This window comes from Nuphar pumila, chromosome 15, assembly GCF_984573655.1.
Source record: "Nuphar pumila chromosome 15, dmNupPumi1.hap1.1, whole genome shotgun sequence".
In the NCBI taxonomy this organism is placed as follows: domain Eukaryota; kingdom Viridiplantae; phylum Streptophyta; class Magnoliopsida; order Nymphaeales; family Nymphaeaceae; genus Nuphar; species Nuphar pumila.
Genome location: NC_143263.1, coordinates 22,206,030 through 22,228,504, shown reverse-complemented (window position 1 = coordinate 22,228,504; position 22,475 = coordinate 22,206,030). Strand labels below are relative to the sequence as shown.

General features: G+C 34.3%; 1 protein-coding gene across 2 annotated transcripts in view; it reads left to right on the top strand.

Moving 5' to 3' along the window:
• LOC149814774 (uncharacterized) overlaps positions 1–619 on the top strand; it is a 56,608-nt gene extending 55,989 nt beyond the window's left edge. Inside the window, exon 11 of one of the 2 annotated variants that reach the window (XM_089988654.1) lies at positions 228–619. In XM_089988654.1, coding sequence (XP_089844780.1) covers positions 228–491 — 264 coding nt within the window. In that variant the 3' untranslated portion in view covers positions 492–619. The remainder of the gene's footprint in view (positions 1–227) is intronic. The other variant, XM_089988653.1, reaches the window with a different exon arrangement.
• The last annotated feature ends 21,856 nt before the right edge of the window (positions 620–22,475 follow it).

Below are 22,475 nucleotides of genomic sequence, written 5' to 3'. Positions count from 1 at the left end.
GTCATTCTTCGCAGCAGAACTATCTTAGGTATTATTGTGTAGTGTGTTTAGGTTCTTTTCTAAAAATGATCTGACATGGTTGACTCAAATACTAAAAAAAGTGGCAAAGGACTACTGTCATTTCCTTTTTGTTATGATTTTGGATTCTGAATTTCACTTGTGATGTTCTTCAATTTAGATGAGATGGGCTTCTCAGCTTTGTCTGAGATATTTATATTGTTTTTCAGATTGTGCGAAAATCAGATGTGTCTAGGAGTGCTATTACACAACCTTCACATGGTTCTGCTCATGAACTGTTGCAGCCACCTGCGAAGCCCTTCTATGCTAAGAAGACTGCATCTGTCAAGGGACAATACATTGCTTCTCATCTACAATGGAGACGAGACACCGGTAATGAATCTTTGTCTGCCTCTGCTGGCCCGAACGATGCCTCTTCTGTCTCTGGGCATGGTGCTCACTCGCTCACCTATGTCAGGACAGCTGAAGCATAGGCTGACATACTTCGTCAATGTTCTGTTTCCATTCTGTTGTTGACAAATGTTGCTTGATTGGAAGTCAAGCAATTACGTTCTGCCATAGAAATGCAGATCAAATTGTCCTTTGTCATAATGGATAAAAAGTGCTTTACAAACAAATTTTCAGTTGATAATTGGCAAAGCTTCTGTACAATTTTCAGTTCAATGATCCTACTTTTGGCTGGAATTCTTGCTACATTGGAAATAGTTCTGCCATAAGATAACAATAGGTGGGTGTACCTGCAAACCTGCAGGTATGTACTGAATTGTTAACCTGGAAGCATGGGGACTGGTTTTTTCTGTAGACTCAGAGGGACTCTTGTTTTATTACAATGGGAAGAGTATTCATCAATTGTTTCCGGACTGTATGGGAAAAATATCATTTTACTTGTTTCCAAAAAAAATGCCGTCTCATTATAAACAAGTGCTGCTAAATTCACTAGGCATGCATGAATTTGTATTCGTTTATGGGTGGCTTTATGTTTCATTTTATTCAGACCTAACTGAACCACAGATTATTGGTTAATGCCTTCCTAAGGTCAATTCCTGTGCTGTCCATCTTGGTTTTGTTATTCCTACCCTTGTTATTCATTTTCATATATTGTTCAACCTGTTTTACTGAGAATGTTTTGCTTTTGGAATGCTTTCAAGTTAAAAGGTATCCTTTCTGTAGAATTGTGAAGAAACTAGTCAGTAGCTTCCTTACCTTTTATTAATTGCAATCAGTATCTGAGTTAATAAAGATTTAACTGGAAAATAACAGTATTTCTGTTAAAGAGCATATCAAACAGTTTAATTTCAAGCTGTTAAAGTTTGGAATCTGTTAATTCGTGCAAGGATGTCTGTAGCACCTTTATCTAACCAATTATTGTCAACCAACTGATCTATTTGGGCTGGATATCTGTTTGAATCTGAATTCGACAGGACGTGTGATTAACAATCAAATCTGGATTTGGTATGTAGTTTCATATCCGAACCTGATTCTCAATCCTATGGATAATCCATATCGGAATACATATAAAATGTATCCAATTGGCTAGTCAGATCTGGTTCCCATCAGACTCTGAATCTGATCAGGCCGGATTTGGTAGTGCCTACATCGGAACCGGATCTGAAGAGTTTCCATCCCTGATTACTCTATTACCACTTCTTGACCACATTTGCGGGCATGATCTCGTCTGGTGAACTTGTTTTCTTCTCCCCTCATCAAGATTGCTACTAGGTGGTTATGCCATCATTGTGGCATTGTTTGAGCTCCCAAGGCGTTGATAAGTCTCATTACTGTAATTTCCGAATACATATAAAATGTATCCAATTGGTTAGTTAAATCAGGATTCGGTACTGCAATTTCCCATCGGACTCTGAATCTGATCAGGCTGGATTTGGTAATGCTTACATCCGAACCGAATCTGAAGAGGTTCCATCCCTGATTACTCTACTACCACTTGACCACTTTCGAGGGCAACTTTTCTTCTCCCCTCATCAAGATTGCGACAAGGTGGTTATGCCATCTTTGTGGCATTGTTTGAGCTTCCAAGGCGTTGCTAAGTCTTGGTAGCGGGAATCTTTCTAGAAAGGGAATGTGATTTGAAAAGTTTTAACATATAAAAGCACAAGAAATTTATAAACATGTTAATATTATGATGGTATCATCATAGAATCAATATATTTTGAAACATTTCTCAATATAACGCTATAAAGTCATTATATATTCAGAAAATGACCGTATTGTACATTAAAATGACTTGTTTCCCTAAACCCTATAATTTGCTAAAATTTGCCCGATGACCAAAACCTTAATAGCAAACTTCGTTAGGACTTTTTTACCATTTGCATGTGTCTAACTCACAAAGTTCGTGCGATGTATCGCTTTGCTCATCGGTATCACAAACTCCCACTTAAAAGGAGGTCCGCATGTTTTTTTTTAGGAATCTCAAGAAGTGCGCAAAAAATTATGTTATTTATGTGCTCAAAAAATTATGTTATTTATGTGCTCTTCTTTGTTTAATCATAAAATCACATATTTTATATCAAAGTTGCGAAAAAACGTGCAAATCTCCTTTCTTCTTTTTTTAACCCTCACTTACATGTATGTTCACAGATATTTTTTGTGGTCTTCACAAAGTGCGTAAAAACAAGTTTTGTCATTCCATTAAAACCAGCCTATTTCTAACAACTACCACTCATATCCCAATACCAAAATCGCCGAAGATTTTTATCAAAAATCTTGGTCACATTCCTTGCCCCAAAAGCCTTTTTTTTAAATGACTACTATGCTCCTGAATCCAAATGGTTATGATCCAAACCCAATTCCATAATTTAGAGATCCAATTCCCACGATGAACTCATATTCATCAAAATTAAACACCAATCTCATGTTAAAACTTGTATCTATTAAATAATTACAATAATATAAGGTATGAAAATCGGGGGTGCTATAGTGAGAGAGACGAACCCTTGAGAGAGAGAGGGACACACCCATTAGAGATAGAGAATGAGAGGGGAATTTCAGTTTTCTTTTTTTTCTTTCATAATGCTAGAAACAAGGCCTATATAAAGGCCAAGAGGGGATTCGTAAAGCCTTTATACATTTTACAAAATAGTGTGAATGCAATTCTAATTCTAGTTAAACCTCAAAGGGCCTAGGCTAAATCCAATTAAACCCTCCTTGAACTAGCCTATTTCTAGAATCTTGCACTCCTAAAATAGACCAACTTCTTGGTCTACCTTCTTTCATTCTTAGGAGCTCCTTAACTCATCTTGCACGACCTTCCTTGAGCTCCAAAAATAAGGGGAGATTCCACTTCAGTGAGCCCCACCAAGTCCCTTAATCTAGAAATAAGAGAGGGCACCCCATGAGTGGGCCCCATCAGCTCCAGCAATTGGATATTAGGGTTTGGATCAATATGATTTGTATCATCCCTTCCCTCTTAAGATTTGCCTAGTCCACTAGGCAAGAGTCCACAATGATTCACTTAAAAATTGTAGTTGAACTTCTTAGTCATCACATACTTCAACAGTAATGATTTTCACTTCCTCCATTCGCCAGGATAAGGTGTCGGCAACACAAATTTTTTATCCCTTCTTATATTGAAGTTCAAAGTCGTACCCCATCATTTTGGCGACCCATTTTTGCTGGAAGAATGATTGAAACATGCTGCACCATGAGATACTTAAGGCTCTTATGGTCGATGCAGACCACGAAGTGCCTCTCGATGTAGACACACAAATTTTGACTGAATCATTTTATGTCATGAGTCGCATGCCAAAATCCAGTGTTTTCGACAAAGTTCAAGGTTCTGCTAATTTCAACTTTATTTTTTGCCACCAAAAGGACATCTCAAAGTTTTTTTTTCAAAATACCAATCAAACTAGAGGTTTTCAGCTTTCCAACAAGCCAAAAATTAGTCGAGTTTCCATCCTTAAGGTTCTGTATGACATGAAATATTTTGTATCTTTACAAATTGATTGCTTTTGAATTACGTGTCATGCTTAAAATCATCACAATTTAAGTGACCATCTCTATTGTAATACCTTATGTGTCAATTGTAGATTTAGTTTTTATGAATTTGTATCTAATTTAGAAATTAGTGTGTATGTTAATTCGAATTTGAACCTCAAGTGAATTTGGTCTTTAATTGAATTTAACTAGGAATAAATCAACATGAATTTGGAATTTGAATTAGATTTAGATTGCATTTCACATGAATTTGAGTTTGGACTTAATTAAATATGAATTCAAACTTGGATTTAATTAGATGTGACTTTGGATTTAGTATTTGAGTTTGGATTTGAAATAGATTTAGAAGTAATTTGGATTTGGATTTAAAACATGAACTTAATTGGATATGAATTTAAAATAAAGAAATTAACTAGATTTGAACTAGCTATTAAGTTAATTAAGTAGGAAGGAATCCCAAGAGGGTGGGACCCTGCCCCCCATGTTGGGCCCATCCTACTTGGCTGGAAAATTTTTACCTTCTAAGTTCTTAATTCACCTAGGATTCCATAGAAATTAAAAAGTCAATAATTTCCTATTTGAGAGATAGTTTATGTAATTGGGAGTCTTGGTCTTATTTTAAAGAAATTAGACTCTAAGGTGGGACGCTCTCCCTAGGTGGGCCTCCCTACATGGAAGGGAGTCCATATAGAATATACTCCACATATACATAAATAACCCAAGGGTGTGGGACGTCCCTACCTACATTACTTAAACAAAGAAAGCAAAAAATATATATCTATGTAAAATTTTAAAATTAGGAATCCTATTAGGTTGGGAATCCCAATTGGCTTGGACTTTCTTAAGCCAATTAGGATTCCAGCTAGAAGAGATTGGGACCTAATGGGATTGATAAGCCCATGGAGCCTATAAAAAGAGGCATTTTTGCCACCTCCCCTTCTACATTTCTTTCTTTTTTCTTTCAATTCTCTATTTTTCTCTCCCTTTTCTGCCTTCTTCCTCCATATCCCACGCCATTGAAGGTCTAGTCTAGGGATGATAGTGCTGCTATAGGAGATGCACAAGTTGGAAAAAGGTGTGCAACAAGGAGGAAAGGCCTGCTACAGTAGTAGTTCTAGTTTCGATTTTTAGTTTATGTTTTTCAGCTTTTCGAGGTAGGTACACTTAGCCTTGCTTGTGTATATAGTATTAAGTTGCATATGCATGTTGTGGTATGATCCAAAAATATTCATCAACATATAAATATCAGCCAAGCACAATGGAGAGGCTGATATCATAGTATTATTGGTATCATTAAACTAAAAAAATGGTTTTGGAAAAAAATAGTTTTTTGGAGAGATTCATATTTAATTCTTGGAAACATTTTTAGGTTGGATATTTAATATACATTGATGCATGTATGAACTGTATTTTTACATTAGATTCATGATTAAACTGATGTTGATGTCTGATCCAACCTCTAAAACATAGTTTTGCAAAAACTAATTTTTAGATTTCTAAATGCTTGCTTTTAGAAAATTGGGTTTTTATGAGATTCTTGATTTTTGGATATGAATCATGTGTGGATCTCTGTTATGAGGTGGTTTTATGTAAATCCATCATGCTTAGATGTTATGTATGTGTAAAAAAATGAATCTACGATGAATCAAAATATTATTCAATGCAAGGTTTGATGATTCTTTACGATGAAGCCAAAGTTTGGTGTGAGTGCACATTGACTTTGTGGTATGCACATAAAGCAAAGGTGCATGTGCATAATGGAAAGAACTTCCAGATTGTGTATTAGTATAAATATCATCCATGAATCATGTATGGACTGATATTATATGTTTTTGGAGGCTTTGAGAAACCCCAAATAGGATTTGATCAAAATGTTTTGGGAAAAATACCATAAATCGATGTAGTTTTATGAAAAATCATGGGTGATGGTTCCAAACTTTAATTTATTTTAGATTCAATTATTCTTAGCATGTGTGATGTTAGAACCATGTTAAAATTGATATTTGTGGTGTATATTAAAAAACAAAAGAGGAAAAATAAAACCCAAGGTGTTAAAACTGAATTTTGGGTAATAGAGCTCCTTTTTGGAAAAAGTGATTTTTATGGGTTTAGACTATTGTGTTATGTGTTGATGTGCATGTACATTATGATTTGGATCAAACTCATCTTTACTCTAATATTGATATGCATTACTAACTTAGATATACATAAATACATTTATGTATGCTAAAACCAATTAGAGTCTATGGGAGTCTTTTTTGGGAAAAATAATTTACATGATTTTATTAATATTTGTGATAAATTAAATTGTATTCAACCTATGTCAGTTTTTATTTAGGTCAGGGCTGATATTATAAGTGCATGACATAACTTAAATCAAATTTATTAAAATCAATTTACAATCCCAAGAATTCTAAAACTTAAACTGAAGATATTAGACATGCCAACACTCAATCACGAAAATTATTAAGTCTAAATTAAACTTATAACATGCTTAAACAATAATTATAAGACTCATTAATCACAAAAATTTACAATCACAATTCTTATTTCATATATCAAGTAATATCTAAATCTCGGATTTATTCTGGCTGGGATATACACCTAGAAATCCTGAATTTTTTTTAGGCTTAAGCACAAATTAGGGAACTGCTGTAACAAAAAATTGGGGTTAAATCTTCCGCTAGTTTATGCTCTAGACATCTGAAATTTTGAGCAGAATTTACTTGATTTTAGACCACAAAAATCTATCTATGTGCCCACATACGTAACTAAAATCCAGTAGGTTCTATGGAACCATACCTTAAACGTGAAAACTTGGGAAAAAATGTTAAAATCCAACTTGGAACACATGCAGAAGTTGTTGCTGCAAGTTTCACGTCCCAAATTTACCAAAAATTCTTTTGCAATTGGTCGGACCTCTCACAAAAACCAGCTATGGCCAAAGACTAAAGGCCAAAGAATCAAACCAACCTCTCCTTGGGTTGTCTATGGGAGGAAGAAAGAAGGTGACTTGTTTAGTAAAAAAACTTATGTTTAAGATAAGTCTTACATTGAATGCATTTTTAAGCACCAAAAAGATTGAATTTGATTTTTTATTCAAAATATAAATTAAAGTTGATGATGTTAGCTTTCAAACTTATAAAATATTACCTCAAACCAGCATTGCAGTAGAATGTTATGACTAAAACAAATTAACCTATTGGGCCTATTTTGACCAATTTTTAGACGACAATCATGATTGTCTTTACAACTTTTTGAATTTTTGTTATTTCAAGTGTCGTTATATCTCATCCGCATCACGTGTTGCTAATAGTGATATAATGATATATTAATGTATCATTATATCTCGGATTTGTGTCGTTATCTTTTCGAATTCTATAATTTTATTTCATGTCGACGGCTTAAAAAAAACTCTCTTATATGTCGTTAGTACTTCTATAGTGTTATTAGCACAATGTTTCGTTTGCCTGATTTCATCCTGATTCACTCATAGAATGAAGATAAATATTTCCTATCCCAAATCTCAAACATTGTGTTCATTGAATAGAAACTTTAGCCCTTAAACAAGGCAACCCTAAATTAGACATTCAGCTTCATTTTGGGTTAGCCATGAAAATGGAATCAAAGTGTTACCCGTTCGCCCCGTTTTGGGTTTAACTCATCACCACGTGGGTGAGAAGGGTGATCGAGTAATGATCTCCTAGGTGTAACCTCTCTCTCTCTCTCTCTCTCTCTCTCTCTCTCTCTCTCTCTCTCTCTCTCTCTCTCTCTCTCTTGAGTTGGCCCTCAGTTACCGAAGCAAGTTATATCTTCCCCCACAGAACACGCAAGTGCGTGTTCTGGGGTCTGAATGAGCGCCATGTATGTAAGCATGTGGGGCTCATTTCCCGGTGTATGTCGGCATCACTTAGCATCAGAGTCTGGTTTGTTTGCAAAGACTTAAGTACCCTTTCCCGCCATTAGCGCCATGAAATGACATTTCGAGTAAAGGACAAAAATGTCCTCTTGCCAGAAAAGGTTAATCTCATCATTGTTTTTGCCTTAAGAAGTAAACTCCTCTGCTTTAACAGGAGGTCCTCACAATATGTCGCCCTAAATGTTCTGGCTCATTCTTTGACGATTCACCACCTGCTGTAACAAAAGCTTCCTTTGACGACACAGTCTTTAATGTCGTCTGCTGCCGCAGGATCACCCTTTGTCGTCGTTTGCTGCTGCCGGAGCACCCCTTTTTGTCGTCCACTGCCGCCAAAGCACCCCTTTTTGTCGTCTACTGTCGTTGGAGCATAGTTGGAGCACGGTTGCCACCATCGGCTGCATCTACCTTCTAGGTATTTCTCCTCCATTGTCAGATTAGCAAAACTTGTGTCCTTTCTGTGAGTTTTGTGTAAGGTTTCGTTATGTAAATTTGAATGCTAAATCTTACAACTGGTTATACTATTCATATTAAATAACACCTATTTTCATATTGAAACAAATCGATTTGTACCTATCCACCTTCTATGCGTCGAAAAATAGTTAGCACAATTTGTTCTTATGAAGGCCAAACATTATAAAGATATATACTTATGAGGGCTAAATTTCTACAACGATTTGTAAGTTTGAATTTAAAAATAATTTATACATTTAATGCAGTAGCAATTTGTTTGATGCAGCAACGATTTATACGTTTCAAGCAGTAGCGATTTAGTCGATTGATGATTCATGATTTATACATTTAAAGTAGCCACAATTTATACATTTAATACAGTAGCGATTTATTATTTACAACGATATGTACTTATTAAGGGTTCGGTTTCTAAAATGATTTGCGGTTATCATGTTTATATCAAAGGGGGTATGAATTTGGGTTTATATCTGAATAATATCCGATAATTTCCCATATTTTCGGATAAATTCAGAAAAACCTACATTTTTGTGGTAACCTTGTTTTCTAGTTTTGCAGGAACATTCAAGAAGAAGACTTAGCTTTTATTTTTTTTATTTCAATTCAATGTAACCTCAAATGTAATAATTTGGAATAAAAGTTACTTTTCTGCTTAGAATAAGGTTGCATTGCATATAGTTTAATTTATGCAAATTTCAATATCTGATGTATGATTCATGCACATTATTTAAAATTCACTATGGTTTACACGAATGGCACGTGCACAAGCTCTTATGGAGTTTATAAACTCGGTGGGATTCGTATTTATGGCCATAGTCAGAATACGAATAAAACCAAGATTTATGATCTTCATATTAGCCACATTCAGCCTACACACTTAGGCTAACTTAAAAAATGCACTGCATTTTTCAAAACTTCAAAAGGATTTCTCAATTCCTCAATGAAATTCCCTTTTCAAATTCATATTCATTCATTCATATTATTCAAATTGCATTGTTTTCAAATTCATTTTCCAATTTCAATTTAAAAAAAATCAGTTTTCTCAAGAATTTCCAAGTCTTTCTCAGGATCTGATTTTCTCAAAATCCTAAGTTTTCAAATGACATTTCAAAGCATTTCTCGAGTTCAAATCAAGATTTTCCTATGTTTTCAAATTCTCAAATTTCAAAATCCCAAGTTTTCAGAAATCGATTTTCTCATATTTTCCAGTTTTCCTGAGAATTCATTTTCCATTTCAAAAGTCATTTTCCAATGAATTTCTTAGATTTTCTCAGAATTCTCAAATCCATTTTCTCAGAAAAGCAATTCCAAATTTCAAAATCGATTTTCTAAAGTTCAAATTTTCCTGAGAAATCACTTTCCAATGCAAATTTCTGATTTCCAATAAAATTCAATGATTTTCCCAGGAATTCCATTTTCAAGCATTTTCCAGTATTTTTTTTAAATGCATTTCAATTTTCCAAAGCAAACAACATATTTTCTCAAACTTGCATTTTTCAAAATTCCATAGCACAAGCCTGATTCTTTGTGCATTCTAGAAAAAATAGAGCATAATTTAGCTATTTGAGTCAAGTTAAAGCACATAATTGATCCTTGGTTCAATTACCCCTAGTAAAGGTGCCAGGAATGATTGAACCTCGTACCGACAAGCGGATCCCATTCCACGGAATTTTCCCGCAAATTTTAAAAACAGAGGCGAGTAATTTTTCAAAACCATTTTCAAAACTTTGGTTGAGTTTGACTCGCGAAATTCGTTTCTCTCTCGCAAGGGAGGGGAAAAATTTTGCGATGATAACAAATTCCCAAAAACAAATCTTTCAAATTCATATTCATTCATTCAATTTGCATCATTTTCAAACTCATTTCCCAATTTCATTTCAGAGAAATCGATTTTTCTAAAATTTTCTAAGTCTTTCTCAGGAAGTGATTTTCTCAAAAACTCTGAGTTTTCAAATGATATTTTAAGTATTTCCCAAGCTCAAATTATGATTTTCCAATGTTTCAACATTCTCAAATTTCAAAGTCCCAAGTTTTCAGAAATCAATTTTCTCAAAATCTTTGAATTATTTCTGGAATTGGTTTTTCTCAGAATTCCTAAATCTTCTTTAGAAATCGATTTTCTCATAAAGAGCATTCAAATCAAATTTAAAAAATCGATTTTCTCAAAGTTTGACTTTTCCTAAGAATCATATTTCCATTTCAAAAGTCTTTTTTCAAGGCAATTCTTGATTTCCAATGAAATTCATGATTTTCCCAAGAATTCCTTTTTCAAGCATATTTCAATATTCCAAGCAAACATCATATTTCTCAAACTTGCATCTTTTCAAAATTCTATAGCATATGCCTGATTCTCGGTGCATCTTAGGAAAAAGAGCATGATCAAAAAATTGAATCTAGTCAAAGCACACATTTGATCCTTGGTTCGATTACCCCTGGTAAAGGCACCAGGAACGGTTGAACCTCATACCGACAGGCGGATCCCATTCCACGAAATTTATTCGTAAATTTTCAAAACGGAGGCGAGTAATTTTTAAAACCATTTTCAAAAACTTTGGTCGAGTTTGACTCACAAAATCGTTTCTCTATCTCGCAGAGGGAGGGAAAAAATTTTGTGATGATAACATCGCGCAATAATGTAAAAGTCGCATAAACACGTTTCATTATCATAATACAAATATCTTACAAATTGACACTAGAAAACACATAATATGTTACAAATCGATATACATGTCACATAATATATTATAAATCAATACAAAAATTCAGCATAATAGCTTACAAATCGCGATTTGCATTATACTATTCCAATATTTTTCATACAAAGGCAAATCGTTGTGGCCGACATATACGTCATTGTGTAAATCACATAAATCGTCAGCCGGAATCCTGGTCTCACAAAGCATATTGATTTTTGACAACGAGCGGGATGTGGAATGATGTTTACTTTTGAATCTCAAACGTTACAACAATATGTACTTATGAAAGGTGTGATTTCTACAACGATTTATACGTTTGAAGCTGCGATTTGTACGTTTAAAGCATGAACGATTTATACATTTGATAAAATAGCGATGTATACTTGTTGACGATAGCGATTCACGTGACAACTATTTAATTACAGGTACGAAGCTTTGAAATGATTTCCATAGAAATCGCTAAATGAGCAACAATTTGAACACGCAAATGGCCACCTCATGTCGCTACAATGTAAATTCCTCACGCACAGTTTTCAATTACATATTACAATATCTAACAAATCGACACTAGAATATCCCATAATATATTACTATACCTAAACCTATACTCTAAACCCTAAACCCTTAATATCTTAATAAGCCTTAACCATAAACTCATAGTATATTACTAAAACTTAAAACCTAAAACCTAAAACCTAAAACCTAAAACCTAAAACCTAAACCTAAATCCTAAACCTAAACCTAAACCCAAAACCAAAACCCTAACCCTAAACCCTTTAACGGTAAACCCTAATGCCTAAATCTTAACCCTAAACCCTATACCCTATACCGTATACCCTATACCCTAACCCTAACCCTAAACCTTAAACCCTAATCCCCTAAACCCTAAAAACCTTAAACCCTAAAAACCTTAAACCTAAATCCTAAGCCATAATCCTAAACCCTTAAGATATTGTTTTGATTATTAATACCGATTTAAGATCTTATTTTGATTCTAAATATCGATTTTTAAGATATCAATACGAATTTCTAAATTAATTTAAGATATTGTTCTGAATCTTAATATTGATTTCTAGGGTGATTCTTAATATGAATTTAAGATATTGTTTTGATTCTTAATATCGATTTAAGATATTGTTTTGATTCTAAATATTGATTGTTAAGATATCAATAGGAATTTCCATATCGATTTAAGATGTAGTTTTGATTCTTAATATCGATTTAAGATATTGTTCTGATTCTAAATATCGATTTTAAAGATATCAATACGAATTTTCAAATCGATTTAAGATATTGTTCTGAATCTTAATATTGATTTCTATGTTGATTCTTAATATCAATTTAAGATATTGTTTTGATTCTTAATATCGATTTAAGATATTGTTTTAATTCTAAATATCGATTTTTAAGATATCAATAAGAATTTTCATATCGATTTAAGATGTTGTTTTGATTCTTAATATCGATTTAAGATGTTGTTTTGATTCCTAATATCGATTTAAGATATTGTTTTGATTCTAAATATCAATTTTTAAGATATCAATATGAATTTTCAAATCGATTTAAGATATTATTCTGAATCTTAATATTGATTTCTATGTTGATTCTTAATATCGATTTAAGATATTATTTTGATTCTAAATATCGATTTTTAAGATATCAATAGGAATTTTCATATCGATTTAAGATGCTGTTTTGATTCTTAATATTGATTTATGATATTGTTTTGATTCTAAATGTCACTTTTTTTATATCAATACGATTTTTCAAATTGATTTAGGATATTGTTCTGAATCTTAATATTGATTTATATGTTGATTTTTAATATTGATTTAAGATATTGTTTTGATTCTTAATATCGATTTAAGACATTGTTTTTATTCTAAATATCAATTTTTAAGATATCAATAGGAATTTCCATATCGATTTAAGATGTTTTGATTCTTAATATCGATTTAAGATATTTACTTTATTCTAAACATCGATTTTTATGCTGATTCTATATATCGATTTATAAGCTATCAACAGTAATTTCCATATTGAATAGTATGATATTTGATCATTGAATTGCATTATACTATGACAATATTTTCGTAATAAAGGCAATTTTTTATGGCTGACAAAGACATCATTATAAAATCTTTTATTATAAAATGTGAACCGCCAAAAACATTAACCGACAAAAAATCTTTGGTGGGTCCCATAAGCATTAAACTCCTCGGCTATAAAAGGAGTTCTTCGCAATATTTCTCCCTAAACGTTCCACAAAAAATCTGACGCTTCATCTTCTTTCGTCGAAGCACCCTTTGACGTCTCAGTGAGTTTTTGTGTTGTGCAGGTTACCAATGGCTTACATTCCTAAGAGAAGAAACGCTTCATCGTTAGCGGAGAAATCTCTTAACGAAATCGTCCAATAGTATGCTTTCTATGAGCAATTAGAAGCGTACTACAGAATAATGAAGATTGGGAATGATAAAGAAAAGAAGTAATTGTTGGTAAAGTATAGAGTAGAGCTTAATCCATCAGATATTAACGATGATAATCCAACGAAGAATGATGAGGAAGAAGTACAGATGAAAAAAAAGAAGGATGATGAAGAGAAGCAAAATGAAAGGAAGGAGGATGATAGTGGAAAAACCCAAAGAAAATCAAGGTAAAGAAAGGAGGAGGTGGAGGATAGAGGAAAGCAAAGGAATAATAAATAGGAGGAGGAAGAGAAGCGAAAGCAAAAGGAGGAGGAGGAGAGGAAAAAGCAAAGGAAGAATAAGGAGAAGGAGGAGAAGCGAAGGCAAAAGAAAGAGGAGGTGGAGGAGGAGAGGGAAAAGCAAAGGAAGGATACAGAGGACGAGGAAGATAAGGAAAGACAAAGGAAGAATAAGGAGGAGGAGGAAAGGGAAAGGCAATTGAAGAAGGAGGAGGAGGAAGAGAAGGAAAGGTAAATGATGAAGCATGAATATTTTGAAAAGCAAAGGAAGACAAGGCAAATGAAGAAGGAGGTGGAGGAGAAGGAAAGGCAAAAAAATAATAAAGAACAAAGGGAAAAACAATTGAAGAAGAAGGAGGAGGAAGATAAGGAAAGTCAAATGATGAAGATGCAAGAGAAAAGGCATAGGAAGAAGCATCAGAATGAGGAAGAGAAGGAAAGGCAAAGGAAGGAGAAGGATAAGGCGGATGAGGAAGAGAAGGAAAGACAAAGGAAGGAGAAGGAGGACGAGGAAGGAGAAGGCAGACGAGGAAGAGAAGAAAAGGCAAATGAAGGAGAAGGAGGACGAGGAAGAGAAGTAAAGACAAAGGAAGGAGAAGAAGGACGAAGAAGAGAAGGAAAAAGAAAGGAAGAAGCAGGAGGAAGAGAAGAAAAAGGAAAGGAAAATGCAGACGATGGACGCAAAGGACGGAAGGAAGGAAGAAGTACAAAAGCAGAGGAAGGGAGGGGATGAAGAGGAGAAAAGTGTGACCAAGGTACGTTAATCGCTATTGTATGTCGGAATTATTATGTATAGCGACTACTATGAATAGTGATTACTATGAATAGCGATTACTTTGTATAATGATTACTATGTATAGCGATTATTATGTATAGTGATTACTCTGTATAGCGATTATTGCGATAACGATTACTACGATAGCGATTACTGTGATAGCTATTACTATGTATAACGATTAACTGTAAATTGATATTTTGTGTTGCAGGCATGTCAGAAGAGAAGTAGAGCAGCAGGTGAAAGGCTGAAAAGGCGGTGTCAGTGTCCTGTAGTTCTGTCGTGATTCAAAAAGTTGAGTGAATATCAGAAGGACTGATTACGAAAGATGCACTTTGGCGGCCTTCTGGACCAACATTATTTTGAAAATTGTTGGAACACCATGACCCACCTGGTTAATAAGTGGAAGTATAAGACGAACACGTTCCAGTTTAGAAGTTTTGAGATCACCATGACCGTAGAAGATGTGGCATGGATTACGGGTCTTAAGTGTCATAAAAGTGTTGTCCTAACACGGGATTCAAACTATAACCCAAGGGACAATTGCACGACCCTTCTAGGAATGTCGATGGAGGAATGGCGTGAGTGTATTTCTGGTGGAGGCAATTCCTCATCAATGAAAGTTTATTTTTTCTGTAATAAATCGGAAGGTCGGTCTGTTGCATACGCATTTAAAGCAGCTGACCAAGAGTTACGCGGCTTCCTTCTTTATTTTTTTGGACTTACTTTAATTTTCGATTGTTCTAGTTCGAGAATAAGTTACTTGTGGCTGCAGTTCTTGGAAGACTTAGATGAAGTCGACAACTGGGCATGGGGTGTTGCTATGCTCGCACACTTGTACAGTCAACTTTACTGTGCGAGTAGGGGTACAAAAACCGTCTGGGGGTTTTGGCTATTTGTTCAGGTATTTGTTTATTACATATTTAGTGCTTGTGGACTAAGCACGTTGAAGGTTGTAGTCTTTCTAATATATTATTTTTGTAGGACTGGATGTGGGAGCATATTGTCGCCTTGCGTCCTCAATGTGGCTCTGCGGTTTGTAGTTTTCCCAGGATCGACCAGTGGGCTTCAATAAATGTCAATGAGAAAAATGCTCAGTTCATTTTAGATGGACTGCAATTAAATGAGGTAAATGGTTTAAAATCATTGTAATGTTAAGCATTCTTAAGTAATCATCATTTTAGGATTTTGTCTTTCTTAGTACAATATGTTATCTCCTTTGTATCTAACTTTCATTAGCGTAAATCATTATAATGTTTAGCATTCTTAAGTAATCACCGCTTTAGGATTTTGTTTTCCTTATTACAAATCGTTATCGCATTTGCATCTAACTTTCATTAGCGTAAATCGTTGTAATGTTTAACATTCTTAAGTAATCATCGCTTTAGGATTTTATCTTCCTTAGTATAAATCATTATCGCATTTGCATCTAACTTTCATTAGCGTAAATTGTTGTAATGTTTAGCATTCTTAAGTAATCATCGTTTTAGGATTTTGTCTTCCTTAGTACAAATCGTTATCGCATTTGCTTCTAACTTTCATTATCGTAAATCGTTATAATATTTAGCATTCTTAAGTAATCATTGCATTCAACATTTCATCTTCCTTAGTATAAGTCGTTATCATATTTGCATCTAACTTTCATTAGCGTAAATCGTTGTAATGTTTAGTATTCTTAAGTAATCATTACTTTAGGATTTTGCATTCTTTAGTACAAATCGTTATCGCAATTGCATCTAGCTTTTCTTAGCGTAAATCATTGTAATGTTTAGCATTCTTAACTAATAATCGCATTCAACATTTTGTCTTCCTTAGTATAAATCGTTATCACATTAAGCATTTTGCATGAATAATTATGTTTATGTCTAAACCACGATCTTGATTGTACAGGTTGTGTGGAGACCTTATGTGGATGGGGAGGACAAAGACGATGAGGTTGTTGTTGAGGCTGCGAGACTGTCTATCTACGATATTTGGCTCTTTAGCAAATATGAAGTTGAGTTGCAGCATGGTAGTTGAGTATTCCTGCAAGCTGGCATGGGACAGTCGATACCAAAATTGCTTGTGGCATTGAAAAGGAAGACGAATAGTGGTGAGGCCAGGAACGTGAATTGGCATGAACGCTTCAGGAAACAATTTGATAGTTGAAACAAAGGAGGTGTTCGTGCCATACCATATGATTATAAAGAACGACAATATGACCCCAACTATTTCAAACAATATTGGCAACCCATGCGTGGAAATCGACATATTGAGGAGAAGCAACCTGAAAGTGAGTTCACTCTCATCACCGAGCATGTCGTCCTTCAGCATAAACGTAACATCCATTGTGTCATTCTGGCAGATACTACGATTCTCTTTGTTGCAGTACATGATAAGGAGCAAACACAACTCGAGAAGGTATCATCTGACCAAAGGTTAGCGATGCTAGAGAGTAAGAATAAGGAGTTACGGAAGGATGTGTAGAATTTGAGTAAACAAATTGGGTCACTGGTCGAGATGATTACAAGTGGGTTTAATAAGATCAAGGGAATGAAGAGGCTACCAAATAAAAAGACTACACCAAGTCCAAGAAAGAGACGATTTCTAGGTCCATCTGAGTCATCTTGTTGTTATCGTCGCAAAAATTTTTCTTCCCTCTGCGAGAGAGAGAAATGATTCTGCGAATCAAACTCGCCAAAGTTTTGAAAATTGGCTTTAAAAATTACTCGCCTCCGTTTTTGAAATGCAGAATAATTATGAAGAATGAGACTCGCCTGTCGGTACGAGGTTTGATCGTTCCTGACACCTTTACCAGAGGTAATTAAACCAAGGATCAAATGTGTGCTTAGTTGGGCTCAAATATCTAAATTATGCTCTATTTCTTAAATACATAGAGAATCAGACATGTGTTATGAAGTTCGTGAAAAATATATATTTTGAAAAGATGATGTTTGCCTCTGATATTTTAGAAAATGTTTGGAAAATGAATTCCTTGAAAATCATGAATTACATTGAAAAACTCTTTGTAACTGGAAAATTGATTCTCAGGATAATTGAAATTTTGAGAAAATTGATTTCTGAAATAATTTGAACACCTTTTCTAAGAAAATTGATTTTTTATTGAAATGAATCGGTAAAAAAGCATATGGCTCTTTAAAATGTTTTCATGATGCAAATTAAATGAAATAAAAGAATGAATGTAACTTCAAAGAACATTTTCTGAGGATTTTGAGGAAATTATTGGAGAAATGCAGTGATTTTGAAGTTAGCCTAAGAGTGTAGGCTGAATGTGGCTAATACGAAGATGACAAATCTAGGTCTTATTCGTATTATAACTATGGCCATAAATATGAATTCCACCGAGTTTGTCAACTCCCTAAAAGCTTGTGCATGTGTCATTCGTGTCAACCGTAGTGGATTTAGAAAATGTGCATGAATTATCATTTATCAGATATCAGAATTTACGAAAGCAAACTATATGCAATGCATCCTATTATGTGCAGAAAATGTAACTCTTATTCCAATATTATATTTGACATTACATTGAAGAAATAAAAGAAAAATAAAAGAAATCATCCTTCTAAATATATCTGCAAAACTAAAAAACAGATTAGCACAGATATGTAGGTTTTTCTGGATTTATCCGATAATATCGGGAAATTATCGAATTTTACCCAGATATAAACTCTGATTCATACTTTCCTGATATAAACATAAGAAATAAATGATGAAAATGTATGAAAATTCAAAAATAAAGTTTTAAATTTCAAAATTAAGGTAAAAATAACCAAAATGCCCCTAATAACAAGACTATGGCCTTGAAATCAGGGTTTTCAGAAAGAATTTTTATAAAAATGAAAATTTTGAAATTCAAAAAAATGCAAATAAGATTTAAATCAAACATAATATGATATGATATTATTATATGCAAGCTAAAACTTTAAAAATGCAAAAATATCATGAAAACACTGAATTTTGCCTTTCTTCTAACAGTTTAACTAACACACATGGTAATTGAACTCAGAATCAAACCAAATTTGGCATGAACACCTATTTTAATCCTAGAAATGGAATGAAATACAAAATCAAATTATTTGGTATTGTTTAATATGGAAATTCAATAAAAAAACCTAAAAATGGATGATTTTGCCTACATGCCCTAATGGCAGCAAAATTGAAGACCAGTCTTGCCATAAAAATTTCTAAGATTCTGCATGGTGACAGAGGACAACTATAGAAGGATTTTTTCTTGTTACATACTTGGGATTTGACATATGTCCGGAGAGCTACAACTCCGGCAATCTAGGTCAGAATTCGACGACCTTGAGATTGCAGGCAAACTGATAGGTTTTGGTAAAAATTACAGGAAAAATACTAATCTATGGCAAAAAATGCTGATATTTTAGGAGGATGTTGTCAACAAACAAAGAATTAGGTTCTCTTTTTACAGTTTCTCCATTGGACCTACGGTTAAAAAGGGCACATTGGATTAACAGACCTCTAAATTTGATGAAATTGAAATAACAAGAAATCAAGAAGTAAACTTGTAAAATCTAAAACAAATAAAAATATGCATTCTAAAATCTTAAAATTCTAGAAAATAACAAAGAACATGAGGATCAATTCTTCTGTTGACAGTCAGGGTATTCGACTTACGGGTCGGAAAGCCACAGTCGATCAAGTCGATCCAAAACTCCGACAAACCTGTAACGGGTGTGATACAGTGGTCTACAAAACCCGATTTTTTAAAGATAAAAATTTTATCATAAAAATCCAATAAATTTATGTAAAATACTAAATTTCTCCATGGTTCCACTGTATTTTACAAGTCATGATTCGGATCTCCCATGAGGGAGATCTAATATCAAAAAGTCGGCTACATGGGGATCTAATGTTTTCACAGGGTTTAAAACCCAGTTTGATTTTTAAAACGAAGTTGCAGAATCCAAATCAATCAGGGTTTTTTGTAGAAAATTGAGGACAAGCACGTGCATCTACCACAAAAAAATTCAAGATTTATTGATGAAAAATTAAATATAAAATCATAACTAGACTGTATGCCTGAATTAAAATGCTATAAACATTAATAAAGCTAAAATAAATGAACAAGGCGATTATAAAGCTATGAAATAAACTAAATACATGATCCTATAAACACGAAATCTATAAGACAACAATGATAAAATATGAAATTATCAAGGCGGTATACTCGAAATTTATGTTGGCTATCGGGATGAAGGATTCCATCCATAGAACGGATGACCCATCTCATCCGATAACACTATCATTCAAATATCATACACTTAAACAAACAAATACTAATGAAATGGGAGCCTTACCTTGGATTCCACCTTGCAACGAATGGGCTGGTTGTAGTCTTGAATCTCGTTGGGGGAAGGTGTTGTGGAGATGGGCTGCACCAGTGGCTGAAGGTAGGTAGCACCAATGGAGGTGCTTGGAAGTTGAAGGTAGGTTGGGACGGTGGCAGCAAATGGTGTTTGAAGGCTGGTTGCAGTGGAGGTAGCTGGGGGTGGTAGCTGCAACAGTTGGAGGTTGGGGTCAAGGTTGGGCATGTTGCTATGGTGGAAGCTTGAGGTTGCAACAATTGAAGGTTGGAGCCAAGGCTGGGCATCACCAAGGAGGTGGTAGCTGTGGTGGAGTCGGTTGGAGGGGCTAAAGTGGATGTCTTGAAGGTGGTGTTAGGGCTGAAAGCAGAGGGAGCTGGAGAGAAAATTCTAGGCGTGCATGGGAAAGAGAGAGGAAGAGAGAGAGGCTAAGGAGAGAGACCAATGCTCCAGCCGTGTGATGCTTGAATGAATTGGAAAGAGGAGAAGGCAATAAGAAGGAAGGAAGAAAGGGAGGGAAGGAAAGAAAGGAAGGGAAAGAAGAAGGAAAGAAAAAGGAAAAAATAAAAGGAAGATGAATGGAAGAAAAGGAGAGGAAGTGGCTGGCGACAAGGAGGGAGGAAAAAAAAGGGGGAAGGAAGAAAGGAAAGAAAAAAGACGGAAGAAGAAGAAGATAAGGGAAGAAAGGAGAAAGAGAAAAAGAAAGAGAAAAAGGGAAAAAGGAAAGAAAGAGAAGAGGAGAGAGAGAGAGGGTCGACCCCCTTGTGGGCCCCACCTCTCTAGGCTGAATAAAATAAAAAAAATAGAAAAAGAAGGGAAGAAATAGGGAAAGAAAAGATTTATTTATTTTTTTGAAAAATTTGAGTGTGGCGCCACCTTGGAGTGGGCTCACACATTATTTTGAAATCCAATTTGAAAACCAAAGGGATAGAATGATTTCTCAGAATTTTTTTTGGATTAAATGAAATATTTTTTGCAGTTTTGAAATAAAATTCAAGATTTGAAACTCTATACCCCTTTGCGGAGTAGATCCAGTTTGAAAATTTCAAAATCAAGTTTGAAAATTTCAAAATCAAGTTTGAAAGGAATCCAGATTATTTTTCTCGAGAAAATATTTCTAAATTTAAAATCCTGGGGGTAAAAATGTCAATTTTGAAAACCCATGGCTTGAAATTGATTTCGAAAAGTTTTAAAATTCGAATCTGGATTGAAATTTTCAAAATTGGAGTTCTGGATCTCGAAAATGATATAAAATGTAATAAAATGTAATAAAATGTAATGAAATGTAATGAAATGATATGAAATGATATGAAATGATGAGAAATGATATGAAATGTCATGTGAAAGGCAAACCCTGGATGAAGAGTTTTAGGTATTGGATCTCGATTGACACTTTTACAAGTTTAAAAAGTGATAATTTTGACAAAAAATGGGTGAAATGGTTAAAGAAATGGTTTTTGTCCCTGTAGGGCCCAGAGTGACACTGAAAAATAAGGTTTTAGCTGGTTTGAACTGAAATAAACTGGAATGGACTAAGATCTAGGGTTTAAGAACTCAAACGAACTGAAAAAACACTGACTCAACTAAAATCCTAGACTGAATTGTCAAGAAATAGTGTCATTTTCAGAGAAATTGTGAGAAATGGTCGTTGAAGTGAAGTGAGTTAAGGACAAGAACCGGGTTTGAGCTGGAAAAAAGATTAGTAATACTGAGATGAACTAAAACTGAAGCTCAAACACTAGCTCAACTAACTAGATTTAGCTCAATTTCAGCTGAAATGGGCTAAAATGGACTCCTAGACTATGGGAAATAGATTTGAACTGAAACTAGAGCACTTGAACTCCTAGTGAGCTCAAGCTAGATTCAGAGGAATTGGATTGACTAGGAATGACTCACTCAGAGACAATTGGCTTGGATTTCAACTAGAAATGCGCTCATTTCTGAGGAAGTGAACCCATTTTTGCAGGAATGATAAAAAATGAACATGGTCGGCTCATTGTGAGCTCAGATGAGCTAGAAATGATTGACATTCTAACTATTCTAAGCTTAAGAATGAGCTTGGTCGACTCTAACAGACAGGGTTCTGGGATGGCCTAGGGGCAAAATGGTAATTTTTCTAATAAAAAGGGGGGTAAAATGATACTTAAACTGAGACAAACATGGGGTTGGACTCCTATACTGACCTACCAGGGTTGGCATCTGCAAGAGGGGGATGTCTGAGAATGGATGAGGAAAATTTGGGGTGTTTACACTTGTGTCAGTGAATAAACATATTATGTGATTTGTGTATCACGATAATTCTATGTTGTAATTCTGTCATTCTTTGTTGTAATTATATAATTCTTTCCTTAATAAGTGTAACACAGAAGTGCCACTGAAAAATCGACAAGACTATATAAACTTAGGTTTGTAATTATATAATTCTTTCATGATTTGTACTTACGTATAGCGCTTACTGGCTTAGGGTTTATTATGTATCACGATTCTTGTGATAGCGATTACTATGTATAGTGATTATGAAGTTACCATGATTTGTACTTACATTTGCTAAATTGTATAGCGATTACTAGCTTAGGGTTTATTACTTATATTGTTTCCTGTGATAGCGATA